The sequence below is a fragment of the Varanus komodoensis genome, unplaced genomic scaffold (genome assembly GCF_004798865.1).
Source record: "Varanus komodoensis strain SLA01 unplaced genomic scaffold, ASM479886v1 scaffold2, whole genome shotgun sequence".
Taxonomy (NCBI): Eukaryota; Metazoa; Chordata; class Lepidosauria; order Squamata; family Varanidae; genus Varanus; species Varanus komodoensis.
Genome location: NW_025335568.1, coordinates 25,640,553 through 25,657,219, shown reverse-complemented (window position 1 = coordinate 25,657,219; position 16,667 = coordinate 25,640,553). Strand labels below are relative to the sequence as shown.

General features: G+C 40.2%; 1 protein-coding gene across 1 annotated transcript in view; it reads left to right on the top strand.

Moving 5' to 3' along the window:
• LOC123022822 (bifunctional heparan sulfate N-deacetylase/N-sulfotransferase 4) overlaps window positions 1-16,667 on the top strand; it is a 113,614-nt gene that overhangs the window by 27,516 nt on the left and 69,431 nt on the right. Inside the window, exons 2-3 of the mRNA XM_044428884.1 lie at window positions 8,729-8,816; window positions 16,116-16,270. Coding sequence (XP_044284819.1) covers window positions 8,729-8,816; window positions 16,116-16,270 — 243 coding nt within the window. The remainder of the gene's footprint in view (window positions 1-8,728; window positions 8,817-16,115; window positions 16,271-16,667) is intronic.

Here is a 16,667-nt window from a genome sequence, read left to right as displayed (position 1 = left end):
AACTGTAAAACTGAGCACAACTAGGGATGGTGAATAGTTTATTTTAGTTTGGTCTTGATATGAATTTACCAGAAGTTCACCATATATGAGACAAAAAGATCTTGACATTTTAAAAAATTAGTGTGAAAGAAACAGAAACTTCAGAGTCATCCATCCAGAACCAGAGCTCAGATCTTAAAGGTCTGGTTTTGAATCTGTGTATTCAACCATGTTAGCACTGATTTAGAGTTATACTACTTATTTTCTGACCAGTCCCCATCTTTAGTAGCTATATTGCAGGCAGGTTCAAGACAGCCTTCTCCATGCCAGTAAAAACTGAACATGCTGCATTTAGCAGATGCAGGAAAAAAAATCTAAATTCCTAAAGTTTTTTTTCATATTTAGAGGGAATCAAGATTTGAGATCTTAGCAATTTAAATTTGGAAGAAAGCAAAACTGATAGGTTCAGAGCTTTGAACCAGGAAATTGCTGGTGTAACATCCACTACCAGACAGTGTCATTATTCACACATCATGCCTCCAAGTTCAGTGGCAACCACAGCAGGAGAAAGCTCTGTTCTCAGACCCTGTTTACAAGCTTCCTAGTTTGGTTGGTTATTGTCACCAATAATGAATTATTATTCATCAATAATGTTTCTATCCACCAGGGCTCTCAAAATGATGTGAAATTACACAGAATTTGATAAAATCAAAACTAATCATCATCATCATGCTTGAAAACACACCAAACCAATTTAAAAAGCGAATGTCTGGAAACACAATTCTGTTTTCGCTGACTGTCTGTAGGGATGGAGCCAACCTGGCCCAAGGCATAGTGCTGCTACAGAAGAGACCACATGTAGTCTCATGAACTTGCAAGGTATCACAGGCACTACAGAAGTGGGTCATCTTGGATCTGACCAAAAAGGCCATTCTGATGTACAAGAGAAAGGTGTCCAGTGCAATCATTACATTCAGAACAGCCCGCATGAGCCAAATGAGAGGATACGATGCATGTTTTACATGGACTGCACCTCATTCCGAACCTTTTGTTTTGTTTCCTGGGTCACACTGCTTGGAAATGATCCCAGACTTGGGGAGAGTCTCAAAATCATCCATAATTTCTACTAGTGATCCAAAATCCCTAGTTTACTTGAGAGAAAAGGCCTTCTCTCTGAAAATGAAAGACTATGCCTGGAATCATTGGAGTTCAGCTATTTCCTCCCACACCAAATAAAGAATATTGTAATGCCTCTACTTATGGCAACCAGATTTGGCAAAAATGTACCATAAATTGCCTGTAGTGGTTGTTTTTCTTTAAAAGGTAGCTTATTCATTTATCATATTTAGCTGTCTGCAAATACCTAGCTGAACAGAGAACTTTCAGCTGTTTTTATGAAGCAAATCAAACTCTCTGCTTCAGTTCTTGATTAGGACACACTCACCTCTATTGTTATATATATTATGATTTCCTAGGAAAGTGATGAAGTTTTGCACTTGGCCATTCAGCACTTTAAGGGGTTGTTATCAGCACCCATAACACAAATGGCTTAACCAAATATGTTGTTGCAGTTCTAGCAATACTGATGGTCAATAACTCATGAGTAATTGGTGCATCTGTTGCCACGTTACACCATTCATCTTGCTCAACTGAAATTGGTTACCTATAGAGGCATGCCTGAAGTCCTGTACCCTGAATTATGGGCACTTCGATTCCAGACAGTTTCCTGATTGTTAGAGTTACAAAACAGCAGCACAAGCTGTTTTTACTGTTACTACTTACTTGGTCTCTGGAATATTCCTCTTCCCATGGATCTCACTCTCTGTGAGCAGCGAGGTGGGACCAGAGAACTCCCACATTTTCTGCAAAGGCAGTTAACAGTTTTGGAAAGTTTGAGTTAACCTTAAAGTTTAATTTTTCTCAACAATATTAGGCACTTCAATGGTACAATCAGGCCTGCTTTGAGGAAAGAAGACCTCTGCGAAAACTGAAGGATTAGATGGCCCTTAAGGGCAGAGGGGCTGCTAATGAAGTACTATTTTCACTAAAAAATCTAAGGGCCCTCATCTGCAAACATGATGGTACCAGAGAAAAGCAGCTCCCAGTAAGCTCTGGTTTCTTGTAACAGACACTTGTCACTTGAAAATAAGTGCAGATAGCATTCTAAATTCCATCTGTCCCGCTTGAGCTCATACAGGAGCGTTCCCCAAGCTGGTGCTCTCCACATGTGTTGGACTAAAATGTCCAGAATCCCTCAGGTGCCATAGTCTTTATTGCATGCATTTGTAGTGATTTCATATTAAAGTCTTAACTAAGTACAATAACACGTGTTTTGCTGGAATGCTACCAACCAGCTACCAATCACTCCTTTAAGTTTCATGATGAAATAAATCAAGGATGTTGAACCTGGCAAAATCCACCCTACCAGGAATACCAGCCTCTTGAAGTTAGCAGATGGCAGCCAGTACTTCTCTTGTCCTCACATTCTTGTTCCACAACTTCCAGCCATGCTGAGTGTTTTCCCAGCTTTTCTGAAAGTAATTTCACCATTACAAAATTGGAATATGCCTCTCCTAAGACTTAATTACTGATGGTAAGAAAGTTTAATTACTGACAGTCAAAGCTTTAAACTGAACCCTGCTCCTATTTTGGCCCCTTCTCCCTTTGTCCCCACCCACCACTGGGAAATGGTCCACAAGAGTTTCTGAAATTGAATTCATCCCTTGAGCTGAAAAACATTCAGTACTCCTGGAATAAAGGCAGAATATTATGTAATTAGTCAGTTAATTAGTTCCCCCCTCTTGAGAGTCAAGTTTTAAAATACATTTAAGGGTTTAATTGTAACAGAACTCTTAAGCCTGGCTAGACACCAGGACAGAACTGTGTGCAAATTTTTGCTATGGTGTTTCCATGTCCATCCTGCTATCTAGGCACATGGGAAAGAGAAGCATTCAATTAGTCACATCCATGGATGTGTCACTAAAGCTGCTCAGGTTATCGATTATGCTGGGCTCACTTCTTTGGTTAAGAAATATGAGATTAGTTTTTGTTAGCTCAATTACTCTGGCATCTGTCTTCTGCCCCTTTACAAATAGGGATGCTGCTTCAACGGGGGTATTGATCCATGTAGACCTTTTGGTCAAAGTAAAACCTCTGTAATTACTTTGGCTGACTTTTATTTTTTTGCACTGTCCTGGGAGCTCTAGCTCCCGCATTTTGGAATTGTTATCACTTACCTTACATTTACAGTTTTCCCTTGCCACAGAATAATGCCCCATCAAGTCTGGCATGCACCTCACTTGGCACAGAAATGCGAAAGGGAGAAACAGCTATTCCTTCAGTTTCTCTAAGGATTTGATAACCTCTTCACTTTCCTTAGCTAGAGGTGTTCTGACCTTTAATTAAAAGGCAAATTTGTTGTCTTCCATTCAGAAGACAGCAAATAATGATCTCATTAAAATGAGGTTAGTGTTCAGGCCTTAGAGCAATAAGAGCTGAAGTCTCATTAGTAGCTAACAATCCAGAACACAGCGCATAAATAAAGCTAATATGGCAGAGCAAAATGCCTTGGTGCATTAAATTTGAGGAGAATCAAATGTTTACAGTCAATGATGTCTGGGGCATGAAGTTTTAATGTACTTAATAAAGGAAAGCAAATTGCTTCCTATTAGCCATGAAATGTTCCCAGAGAACTAGCCCCCCAAAAAAGTTTATTATGCAAATGAAGGAGATAGCTGTAATTAACAAGGACATTGTGGGAAAATATCACTCCTTCTTAATAGATGCAGCAATTATGAAGAATAAAGACAAGGCAACTCCAACCTACAAAACGTAATTACATGGATGAATCTAAAATCCTGCTGAGTGGAAGCATGATATAAATAAATAAAAAGACATCATAAGGATGCTGAGGAGCGATTCATACTCTTACATATAAAACAGAGAAGCAGTTAATATAATGAAACCAAGGATTCCACAAAGATCCTGGGCAACTAAAGTGTTTTATTTGTTTAGCTTGTGAATACAAATTGCTAACCTGGGCACTCTGATGAGAACCAGATGCAAAGATTGCTGCATACATTTTTATTTTGCAATGAGAGTCATGTCACCAGATTTGAAGACACTATTCTTCTTTTCTTAAACTGTTTCAACTTGAGAATTAATTGCTGAAATCCATGGATAGCCTCAGATTCCTCAAGCACTAAATGCTTCATTGCTAATGAGAATTTTAAAATAAAACAAAGAAATCCCAAAAGCTGTGACCCAAACCAGCAATTTTGTAAAAATCACCTCCATTCCTAAGTTTCCGAATAGTTTCATACAGCCATGAAATAGAAGTGATAGACACATAAGGGAAGCAACAATTGAGGGAAGCAGTCATATTTATTTTATGATTATGCTCTTCTTTCCCTTCCTATTTCCTTTAGAAAGCTCTGCAAAATCTAGTCCTGTCCCATGCCAAGTACAATAAGGAAAGTTGCAATCCATGAATAAAATAAAATATCTGGCAGGGAAGAAGTTTTGAAAAGGCTGATTTTATCTTGCATGCCAATTTATCTTGCATACCAACATAAGTCAGCCCTACAATAAAATGTTGTGATATATCCACAGCCCTTAAGTGCTTACACAGGACTCTATCTATCCTGGAACAGGAATCGTCTAGTCTTACTCAAGTCTTATACCTTTTCCCCCATTACCCTGATCTCCTGCTAGAGAGAGAGATATAGTGCTGGAGGTTTTAGGATTGGGGCTGGCTACTAGCCTCAGATCTAAGTACTTTATTGTGATATAGTGGAGAATGGGGTATCTGTTCTCCCCAAATCATCCCAGCGTAGTGCAAGTAAAGAGAGTTGTAGCTACAATGTATGCATCTCCACAACTACTACCCTTCTTCCAAGATATTTATTATCACTGCTGGACTCATGTTCATCACAGTTCAGCAGCATCCTAAATTTATTTATTTATTTGTTTATTTAGCGATTTACATCCTACCTTTCTCCTATAAAGGGCTCAAGGAAGCTTGCATCATTCTCCTCCTCCATCTTATCCCCACAGCAACAACCCTGTGAGGTAGGTTGGGCTGAAAGTCTGTGACTGGCCCAAAGTCACCCAGTTGGCTCCATGGCTGAGCAGGGACTAGAACCCAGATCGCCTGAGACCCAGTCCCATGCTCTTAACCACTACACCACATTTGCACTATCATGGAGCAGGAAATAAATCTTGTTGGATTATTTCCTTCTTCTTCCTCCAGGCACAGGTTGCCTGTATGCCAGGAATTTGCACAATTACCCTCCTCAGTGGTGTTTACTGTATTGTGTGAACTTGATGAGGGAGGTTTGTTGCCATGGTCAACCTTACAGCCATACATGGGTTCTCTATGGCAACCATGGCAACAATCTATCCCGGCTGGATTTGTATGACACAAGAAGCCATACTACTGAACGTATTTATGCAGATTCCCAACAAACAACCAATATATGGGCAGGAGTGGGGGGAAATAAGACATAATGGCATATTTCCCTTCTGTGATCTAGGGATGCAGCAGTTTACTTTCTTAGATATATTTCAGTTATGACAAGATTAATGCCCAAATCCATGGGGCACAAATTAATGCCCATATCCACAGTTGGTGTGTTTTGGATACCAGATAGAACGTGTATGGTCAAGGAGCTTGAAATGGTCAGCTTTGATCTTGCACATCTCTAGGAAATTCCTCCTTCAGGTTGTAGTGTTCCTTCTGGTATCCTTCAATGGGATCTGAGGATAGGATTCTCTAAAAATGTGGTGTTTGAAAATTGGTTTCTAACTGCAGTCCAATTTGTTTATGATGACACCAGGAACAAATGTTAACCTGTATGAACAAATGAAAACCTTGGACAGCCTTTGCAGTTACAATATCAGCACTGTTTGTAGGACTGCCATAACATTTAGATTGAGGCTGAGAGGTAAACAAGGCTTGTTTGCACTCTGAAGTAAAAGTCCTCTTTGGTGCTATGACCTTCTGGAAATTATGGTTGTTCTATGACTTTCAGTGTGTTTTCTAGCAGTATGCTGGGAAGATGCTAGTTTTGTACAAATGCACTGGTTCACACCATGGTGGAAAGTTCCCTCGAGTAGTAGGTACTGGCAAAAAAGTCTCTAGGCTTTCTGAAAAATTCACTCTTGTATTGCTGTGTGTGTAGATTTCTCTGGGCAGAGGTGTAGGTCCCATGAAAGAGGAGACTCTTCAGCCTGTGTTCAGTGTGTGGCTGAATAGATTCGGTATATTTCTGTGTGAGTTCTTTTGCGGCCAAGGAGACATGCAGTAGTTTTGATAGTTTGGTTGTTAATTCTCTGAGAATTATGTATTTTGCCATGGATAATTTCTGCTAGTTCCTGAACCAGGTGGAAGTTTGGGTGTTCAGTTTTAATGAATTAGTGGTCCATAGTCTCCCAAGAGATATCTTCCCCCTTTGGGAAGAAAGGTGGAGTTGAACATCACTTTCATGAATGACATTTTAATGTGAAAACCTAGTAGCTTTAAATTGTTCAGCACTGGACTTCACAGAATTTGTGTAGGGTGATTTGGAAGGAAACCATTAATGTATTCCTCAGGGGTAGGGGTAGGGGTAGGGTAGAACTCTTGCTCTACCTGAAATCATTAAGAGCTTTGCCCTTGATTATCAACTATTTCTATGCATTTGGTCTCCAACTGTTGGGTACACAGGGCATCTGGGTTCTAGTTCCCACTCAGCCATGAAGCTCAATGGATGGCTTTGGGCCAGGCTGTGAGGATACAGTGGAGCTATGTAATCCACCTTGGGTTCCTCAGATGAGAAAATCACATATAAGTGCAATGTAAAATAATTATAATTCATGAACATTTTATCCCAGTACCAAAACTGCACAATCCACCCATCAGTGTGGGGCTATTACTGGTTCTAGGAGAGCTCAAGTCATGCAGAAATGTTAAACAACTTTACAAAACTCTCTAAGGAGGAAGAAAACTTTCAAAACAGCCCACTGAAAACTGAAAATGTTCAAATGTCACAGGGAGACAAAAAACCAGGGTGAAATGGGATGAAGCAGCCAAAAAATAATAATGACTATCTGGCTGAAATCCTGAATGGGGTGGATCACATTGAAGCATTTGGTTGTAGGTTGGATTTGCACTTTGTCGAAGGCATAAATCAAGAGTTATGGGAGAAAAATATCAGGAGTATAATTAAATAATACATCTAAATGCTGGCCTTGTAAAGATGTTTTTCTAATCAGACACCCAGACCTCAGAAGCAGGGAAAAACCTCAGAAAGGTTTTCATGTGGCCCGAAATTGCTCTTCTAAGATGGGAAGTGGGAGCTCATGGGAAATAGTAATATTTCTGCATACAATATCCTATCACATATTTTGATGTTACTGCTGTTTGCGTTCATAAAGCAGGAACTGAAGTTACACTGGAAATCAAAACACACTGACTGGGTTCAGAAAACATAAGTCATGGTGGGTTTTTACCATTGTTGGTCTGTCATGTTGTCTGGATCCTGTTGTGGTATTTCAGCATGGGATGTTTAGTCTATAGAAACTATTACATGAAACAATGGTTTGTTCATCATGGCTTATTGTGTTGTCTGAAACCTGGGACCATGGTTTCCAGGGTCCTGGTATGCAACTAGCACAGAACCCTTTGGAAAAAGTGGCAACTGCCGCTCCAGGCATGCAGCATCTATGTGTGGTCCAATGAGGAAGAGTCTGGCACCTTAGGCAGGGAGTGATGCACCTTGGGACTGAGTTTCAGGCCCAGTGAATAATGGAATATGTGTCAACAGTGGGAAGGATCTGTCAAGTAGATCATGGTAAAAACTGCAAACCATGGGAACCACACAGGTTACCATGTTTGTTGTGCTGTGTGAATGTAGCAACCATTGAACAAAGTCGGTATTTCTTACCTCAATGAGGCTGCATAGTTTCACATATGTGTGATTTCTATCCACCTACTTCAAACCTCCCAGCAGGCTCTGAGACTGAAATTCAAGCCCAACCTCTCCTGCCTACCTTGCCTGCCTCTTCCTCATTGGTTTGCATGTAGAGGCTGGATGGCTAGCGTCGCTCGTGCAATTATCATTCTTTCCACCAATTGCTTGTGCAATTGTCATGCTTTATGATGCCTGCATGGAAACCACTTTTCTGGGTTCACATGACCAAATAAGCTATGGTGAAGCACAGAAACCATTCAATAGACTGACATATTTCTCCAAGGTTCCATGGAAGCCAAATGTACCACATGGTAAGTCCAAAACAGACAACATGATAGACCATCCCAGAGTGGAAAGCATTGTGGATTGTTGCTAAGTCTGACCACAGGTAATCTGCTGTTTCTCACCTTACTGTGGTTTTTAAAGACCAAAATAACCGTTAGGAAATTCCATGACTGAGTTCAGACAACACAACAGACCATCAATGGTAAACAAACAAAAATTACCATGGCTTGTTGTGTTGTCTGAACCTAACCAGTGAGACTTACATCTCAGTAAGGTTTGCACTACTAATTAATAAGATACAATGATGATACAATTTAGTTTTTAAAGTTAGTTTTCTTTACCATATATCTTCAGATGTTCTGTAGATTAAATCATGTAGGTGCGGGGGAGGGAAATTATTGATATTAAAACATATTTGTTAGGATTATTAACTATATAGCTCAAAAACATCAGGTTTTTTATTTTTAAAAAGTTTTTTTTCCTAAATGCATGCTATTTCTTATGTATTTCAGGCCTTACTAGAGACTCAAATTTTACTACGCACTAAGGTTGCAAATTTTACCTTCAACCTTGGATTTTCAGGAAAGTTTTACCACACAGGTAAGAAGGAATTCTAAAGTTTCAGGCAGCAACTAAGCAGGTAGAACAAAATCAAAGCACATTTTTCTTAGTATGGTATATAGCTGGCAATACAGTACTGGAGATTAATTTTACATACATATGAAGTCTTGCTGTTTAGTTATATATGTAAACATTGAACATTTTAGAAACCGATTCAAAAATGTTCAGATGCAAATCTGAGAACTGGGAATTTTCAGATGCAAATCTGAGACATGAGGGCTTTCCATATTGTTTCAGTTTTATTAAACTGCTAGAGAAATGGAAAATAGGTGAAGTCATGCCAAAAGTATATAAAAGAAAAGGGGATATAGAAAAGAAGAGCCCTAGTCACTTTCCTAAGCAGATGATGTCAGTTGAGGGATTATAACAGAAATAGATATCACTGCCAGTATTTATGCCAGCACCAGACAAGGCAAAGCTGGTACCTTCATTGACTTTCCCATCCTGTCAAGTAGATTAAGAGATAAATTGGTGAGAACTGAGAGCTCTGACCTCTTTAACTGGAGTCATATTTGTGTGATGCACACCCTACTGTGACTTCACAGGGATAAGAACTGAACTTACCAAAATACAGTCACATAAGTGAGAAAGCATTGTAGAATGCTTTGTTTTTTTTTTTAAATGTACTGCTTTGCCCACAGGAGAGAAGATGTGGAATAAAAGGAATTTAAATTAAATGAAAAGAGGATTACTTCACCTTTCAAGTTCTAAGTAATTAATTGATTCTGCCCCCCATCTGATTCTGCAGATTAGCATTACCTGCTTCCAATCTCTCTCTCTCTCTCTCTCTCTCTCTCTCTCTCTCTCTCTCTCTTTTTTTTGCATTCCCTATCTCTGCTTGTGCTCTCCTTTTTTAAAGCCTCCTCAACTTCATTTGCATGCTGTTTCTCCTTAAGAACTACTTCTCAGGATGGGGAAAGATTTGGGGCAGCATGTTTCAAGCCAATGTTTGCACTTGTTTCTCTGCTCTTTGTTTCAGAAGAAAGATGGTTGTTTAAGTTTATCGACCCACCTATAAAGCAACCAACATGGAAAACAATGAATGGCTCATTTTGCTAACAGAGAGTGCACACCACTAGCTTCACTGCACAGTCTCACAGTTTGTACCTAGTCACCAGGTTTCCATATTATGAAGGACTCACATGTGAAGGGGGGATGGATTTTTGGGCTCCTAACATCATGTATCCTGGGAATCCTGAGAGGAGCTTCCATGGTACATCCAAATCTTTCTTCATGGCATGATGCAGTGTGAGGAAATCAGAGGGCAAAGCCTGCTGGGTTTGGATGAAGGGGGCAGGACAAATGGTTTGACCCTGTACTCCCCATCCATGGTTTGGGGGCTTAGGAGTACGGTCCTATCAGATCAATGTTCATTAGATGCATGGCTCTGATCTTAGAACTTTCTGCCAGTCCTAAGACTCGCTAGCAAGAATCTGGTGTGGCAAAAGAAATTATAGAGGCGTCTTAAGTTATTATTTTAGGTTTATTCTTTCATATGGAGGTTTTATAGTTTATTTGGCTTACTCAAATCTATATTTAAATCTTTTTAATGTTGATGGTTCTCTTTGTTGCTGCTTTGTAATTTTGTGTTGGGTTTTAATTTTTGCTCTATTTTGGGGGAAATAAGTGGGAAAATGTTTTGAAAACTGGTCTAGAAGTCTGAGAAAGTAATTAGCTGCATTATTTGCTCAAATGTAAACCCTACTGAGTTCAGCAGGACTGCTGTGACACTAAGGGTGCAGGGGAAAATGTGGAGCTCTTTGACCTTCTACAGACCTACAACAGCTTCACATTTTAACAAGGCTACCTAGTGAGCAGTCACTAGAACACCAGTTCTAGTAGCACACTAGTACACCACCCATCCAGTCAGTGAGTCACCATTGGGTAGCCTTGTCACTGGTTGGGTATCCACATGCCTTACTCAGAAAGGACTGATCAATGGGTTATCAGAGGACAAGCATCTTCTTGGCAGTCCAAAGAGAAAGACCATGAGAAGCCAGGGAGCAGAGGCCTTGAAGACAGCCATCAAGAGCTAGCACAGCAGAATGAGGAGGGTCAGCTGCTCAGTGTCCCCAACTATCTTTAAATGTATTGCATTTTTGCTTAAGGTAGGGTAATTACTCTAAATGTGTCTCTATGCTTAGATCAGTATAGCAGTGGTTTATACGAAAGTGTTGTCTGTGCTCTTCATTTTTGGTGACAGATTTCCTCTTTGTTGGTGATACATGAGTGGCCACCTTAATTCTTGATATGCTAATACTACAGGAGGGAGGGAGTTTACATGAGATAGCAGAACCAAAGGATGCCACACTGATACGGTTTTGGTGCGTGACTGGCTTGTTCTCCTTGTCGAATACCGCCAAGGTTTTGATCCACATTTTTTATAAGGCCAAGATTTTTTTAGTCAGACCATGAAATGGCTACCTTGTAGATGTCAGCTCTAGTTGTAGGGAGGAACTGCTACCAGTCAGGAATATTCAAAGGCCCTGGGGACAACCTACCGAGCTACTGCTCACACAGACTTTGCCCTGGAATCTTTTCAGTGCTGAAGAACAGCCCTCACAATTGTGAAATAATCAGAGTGTGTGCAGAAAGTTCTTGATATCTCAAGGATGTGATTGGCCTCCTCATGACAGGGTGGCATGACTTCCTGCTCAGATGGTCCTGTTTCTATGAAAGGTTGACGCTAGGGACTTGGGAGGGCTGGGCAGTCACAATCCACAGTCCTTGATGAAGTACAGATAAGTTTACTGGAACTGCTGTTCTGGATTTCATACTTCTTATGAGATAAAATGAGTGAACAGAACTTTAAATGGAGACATGATTCCTGTCTGGCATTCCCAGATTCCAGCATACAACCCTGTTTAGAAGTAGTACTTAGAACTTACCACTTCTACTACAAAATAGTACTTAGAACTTGGATTTTGCAGAAGAAATACTGAAGGGCATCCTTCACAACTGCATGTTGCTATTTATATTATCTGAATGTAGGAACCAAAGGAGAACTCAGAGGAAATATTTTAGCTAACCAATCAACACAGTTCAGTTCTTAACAGTTAATGCAAGCTAGTGCTCACTCTTTCCTTTTCTTAAGAACTCTTGGTTATTTGCCCGTGTATTCTGCTTTTATGCTGCCCAACAGTGAAAGCTCTCTGGGTGGTGTGCAACAGTTAAATATTTGATATCACAATGAGTCCTACACACCATATTTATTCCCCAGAATGCCCCAGACTGAAACATGTTGTAGGTCCAATGCAGACATTATAAATCTGAGTATACTAAATCCATAAGGAGAGTGTGCTATCCCTGCCCTTCCATGACACATTTCTATTGTATATGTGCAGGATATATTCTAAAGAGAGATCTTCCCATCTCCCTGGAGGCTCTGCATATGAGTTTTAATGCTGAAACACTGCATATAGCTGTAGCATCTTTCTCAATGGAATTCTGGGAGGAAATGGCATGCGCATGCGCACACACTTGTGCACACAGACCACTGACATGTGCCATTCCATTATATTCATTGGGCTGCATACAATGGAGATTTTATGCAAACAGGAAGCAGTTTCATTTCCATAAGGTGGGACTCCTAGCTTTCTAAGCTCTCCCCCATCCACTTCATTCCAAAGAGCTGTTCCTAAAAGCAGAGGGTTTCACTGGAATAGTGTACAGTGTTGCATGGAGGAACATGGTAGGCAAGAGGGACTGACAAAAATCAGCCCCCTGGCTTCACATCAAAAGAAGTACTTTCTGCCAGTTGAAAGCCACTTCTGGAGATAAGACAGTGTTTAGGGTATCTGCAGAAAGATCAACAAACTGTGCTTTGCATCATGCTCACTAAGGCTAAATCCTAGGGAAAAACAATCAGTGCAAGAGCTCAGACAAGTAATGCAGTAAGTAATAATACACATGGGAGTTAATTTCAGCATATATAAGATTAATCATCCTTGCATAAAAAGAAGCCGGTTTGGGGCAAGGGCTGATTGCCAAGGCAAAGGATGTGATTTTCTTCCAAGCCTGAGCAACCCCAGTATAAAAAGTTATCATTGTCCTTCCTTGAGAAGTGCCAGTTATCTCAGAAAGAGCTGTAGAGAGCAAGTAATTCTTGAGGTGAACTAATATCCCAACCACAAGCGACAATGTCACTTTACCAATTCCAGATACAACCACTTGAGGAAAAAAAATATCAAGTCCATATAAATGCTGGGAGATATGTTATAAACATGCAGTCACATTTCCTAATGAGAAGGATTTTACATACACAAGTACAGGCACTTAATTCAAGCTCACCAGTTTAATTGTATTCTTTTTGTTGCTTCTATCTGTCCCCATGTTCTGTGGGAATTCACTGAGCAAATTTATATCACAAACCAACTGTCTGAATTTTCTATTTCCCAGTTGATTTTAACATTACCAATACCATATTTGTTTCATGAGGGTGCCAAGAGTGAAATGCTGTGCATGTCCCAATGAATGTGTGTGTGTGTGTGTGTGTGTGTGTACTGGCGCCTTATGAAGTTCACTAAAATAATACAAAACCATTTAATGAGTTGAGCCATATCAGTGCCTTCCATTAAGGGATCTGCTGTCATGTGTACTCTTTCAGGTATCTTACATCCAAAGCAAGCCCTGATGAAAAAACTAGTATTATCATAGTATCATAGAATACTAGGCCCAAGAAGTCCATCAGGTCCAACCCCCTGCTGTTGCAGGACACCAATTTACACCATCCCACTCAGATGGCTGTCCAGTTTCACCTTGAACGTCTCTAGTGTGGGAGAGCCCACCACCTCTCTAGGCAACTGTTGTATTGCTCTGACAGTGAGGACATTTTTTCTGATATCTAGCCTGAATCTGGACTTTTGCAACTTGAGTTGATTATTCCATGGCCTAAACTCTCATATCAGAGAGAAGACATCTTGACCTTCCTCTTTGTGACAGCCTTTGAGGAACTTGTAGAGAAATACCATGTCCCCCTGTCCACCCCCCATTCTTCTCTCTAAAGGCTGAACATGTCCAGATCTCAGTCTGTCCTCATAGGGTAGTGTTTCCAAACCCTCCCTCATTTTTGTTGCCCTCCTTTGGACACTTTTTAATTTTTTTGTATCTTTCTTAAATCTTGGTGCCCAGAACCAGACACAGTATTCCAGATGAAATTTGAGTAGTAAGGAGTTTAGGGGAAGTATTACTTCACTTGATTTGTAAGTAATACCTCTATTAATGCATCCCAAAATAGCATTTGCCATTTTTGCAGCCACATTGCATGATGGCTTATATTTAGCCTGTTGTCCACAATGACACCAAGGTCTTTTTCTTTTTCAGCTTTTTTGAGCCATGTATTCCTCATCTTGTACTGATGCATTTGGTTTCTTTTCCCTAGAGGGCTTGACAATAAGGACTTGACATATGTCCTTATTGAATCTCACCCTGTTGCTTTCAATCCAGCATTCAAGTTTACTAAGATTGCCCTGGATCTTCATTCTGTCTTCTAGGGTGTTCATTTTTCCATCCAGTTTTATATCATCAGCAAATTTGATTCTCTTTTTTTTGTACTTCCACATCTAAATCCTCAATAAAGATGTTGAGGGGGACTGGGCCCAGGACTGAACACTAGTTACCTCCCTCCAGTTTGAGAAGTTGCCACTCTTTGTGTCCAATTTAGCAACCTAATAACTTTTCTATCTAGTCCACCTTTTGCTAATTTGCTTATCAGAATGTTGTGGGGCACTATATCAAAAGCTTTGCTAAAAGTTGAGGTAGATTATGTCCACAGTGTTCTCTCTGTTCATTGGGAAGTTACCCAGTCAAAAAATGAGATTAAATTAGTCTGACAGGATTTATTTTTGATAATTTCATATTGACTTTTATCAATCACTGCATTTTCTTTTAGTTCCTTGTAGACTAGTTTTTTAATAATTTTCTCCAGAATTTTTCCAGGGATTGATGTTAGACTAACTGGTCTGTAGTTCCCAGGTTCATCTTTTTCCCCCATTTTTTGGAGATGGGGACAACACTGGCCCTTCTCCTGTCATCTGGCCCTTCTCCTGTTTTCCAAGATTTATTGAAGATAATAGCCAGTGTTTCTGAGAGTTCCTCTCTTACCTCTTTTATGACTCTGGGATGGAGCTTATTGGGCCCTGGAGATTTGAAAGTGTTTATTCCTTTTAAATATTCCTTGACCATTTGTCTGTCAGTCTTAGGCTTCCATTTCTCACTTTTAGCTTGTGCTTCCTCTTTGTTGTAGATTTTCTTGTGGGAGAAGACTGAGGCGAAGTAGGAATTGAGTACCTCTGCCTTTTCTTTCATTTTGTCACTTCAGCTTAAAGGCAATGTGTCAAGGTATTCTCCATGCAAACACATACTTTATGGATTCATTATACATAAAGCATGGAGAGATATTTGTTAATTACTAGAAATGTGGTTTGTGTACCCAAGGAAGCTTTTATACTAAGATGCTGAACATGTTTCATTAGTGTATTCCTTAATGCACAATTGTCTCTAAACTGAAGCAGATTTTTGGATTTGAGAAAAGAACTATAAGATTGTCAAAAGGTTTAAAAATCCATTTTGATTAGGCCACAGGATGTAAAAGCTTCCAGTAACTATTGTGCTCTACTTTTCTATCCTGCCATTGCAATATGCAAACTCCATGATCAAAAGAGCAATGCACAAGCATCCAGTCTCAGTTGTATCCCTAGCAAGAAAAGATATTCTGCTGCAGCCTGGTAAATTCCTGTCACCTTCCTGCTTCCCATGAACCGAAGTTACTGGACCCTTTGGGAAAATGGAATCGTACTCATAGGATAATGGCCAGCTGATTGGAATCATGACCTGGCTAACCTCATTCATGCTTCTGAGCAGGGCTGGTGTCAAGGATAGGCATGATCGGGCACTTTCCAAGAGGCCCTGTCAGGATACCCTGGACTTGCTCCACCACTACAAAATGCTTGTTCACCTGCTTTTTGTTCTAGTCCAGAGAGTGGTGGTGGTGAGAAGAAGGAAGGAGCAATGGATGTCACTTCCTACTCATTCACTGGTTCTCGGTCAATCAAGTAGTAGCAATGATGAGAAAGGAATGAAAAGCAGTAGCAGCTGGTGACACTAACAGGGAGAAGGTAGAGTTACTAGGGAGGGGACCCACTGAGGCCATCTTGCACAAGGGCCTTCAGAAACCTGTTGCCCACACAGCTCCTAACTGAATACAGCACTCCTGTGAACAAAAGAACTGCTAGAGTTCACACCTGTTACAATGTACAATACTCTTCCTTCATTTTTCAGGAACCATTGAGGAAGATGAAGGTGATGATCTATTGCTGAGTTCAGTGAATGAGTTCTGGTGGTTTCCTCATATGTGGAGCCACATGCAACCCCACCTCTTCCATAATGAGTCATCGCTAGTGGAACAGATGATTCTCAACAAGGAATTTGCACTAGTGAGTATCCCCAAAACTTCTTGTAGAACAGATCCATATTAAACATGTTAAAGTATTTACTCTTGAGGTAACAGTAGAATTTGTCTTCTCATCAGCTAAGTTGTAGAAAGCATTTCTTGTCATGCTGGTAATTTCTACTTGTAGTAATGATTTCACGAATATCTTATAACAAAGGGTCTGAGTGATATGGCCTAGGGCATCCACCCATGCATCATCAACAAAGGGAAAATACATTACCAGTTAACGTGACAGATAAGGACACTAATTTGCATAAAACATGCACGTGCTGTTTTATATCTAGTGATGCATATTTCAAAACAATTCTGGCATTTAAATAGAAATACTCTGTATTGGGGGAGTGTGGGGGAGTAGTGGGGGAGAGTGTGGCCAACTGATC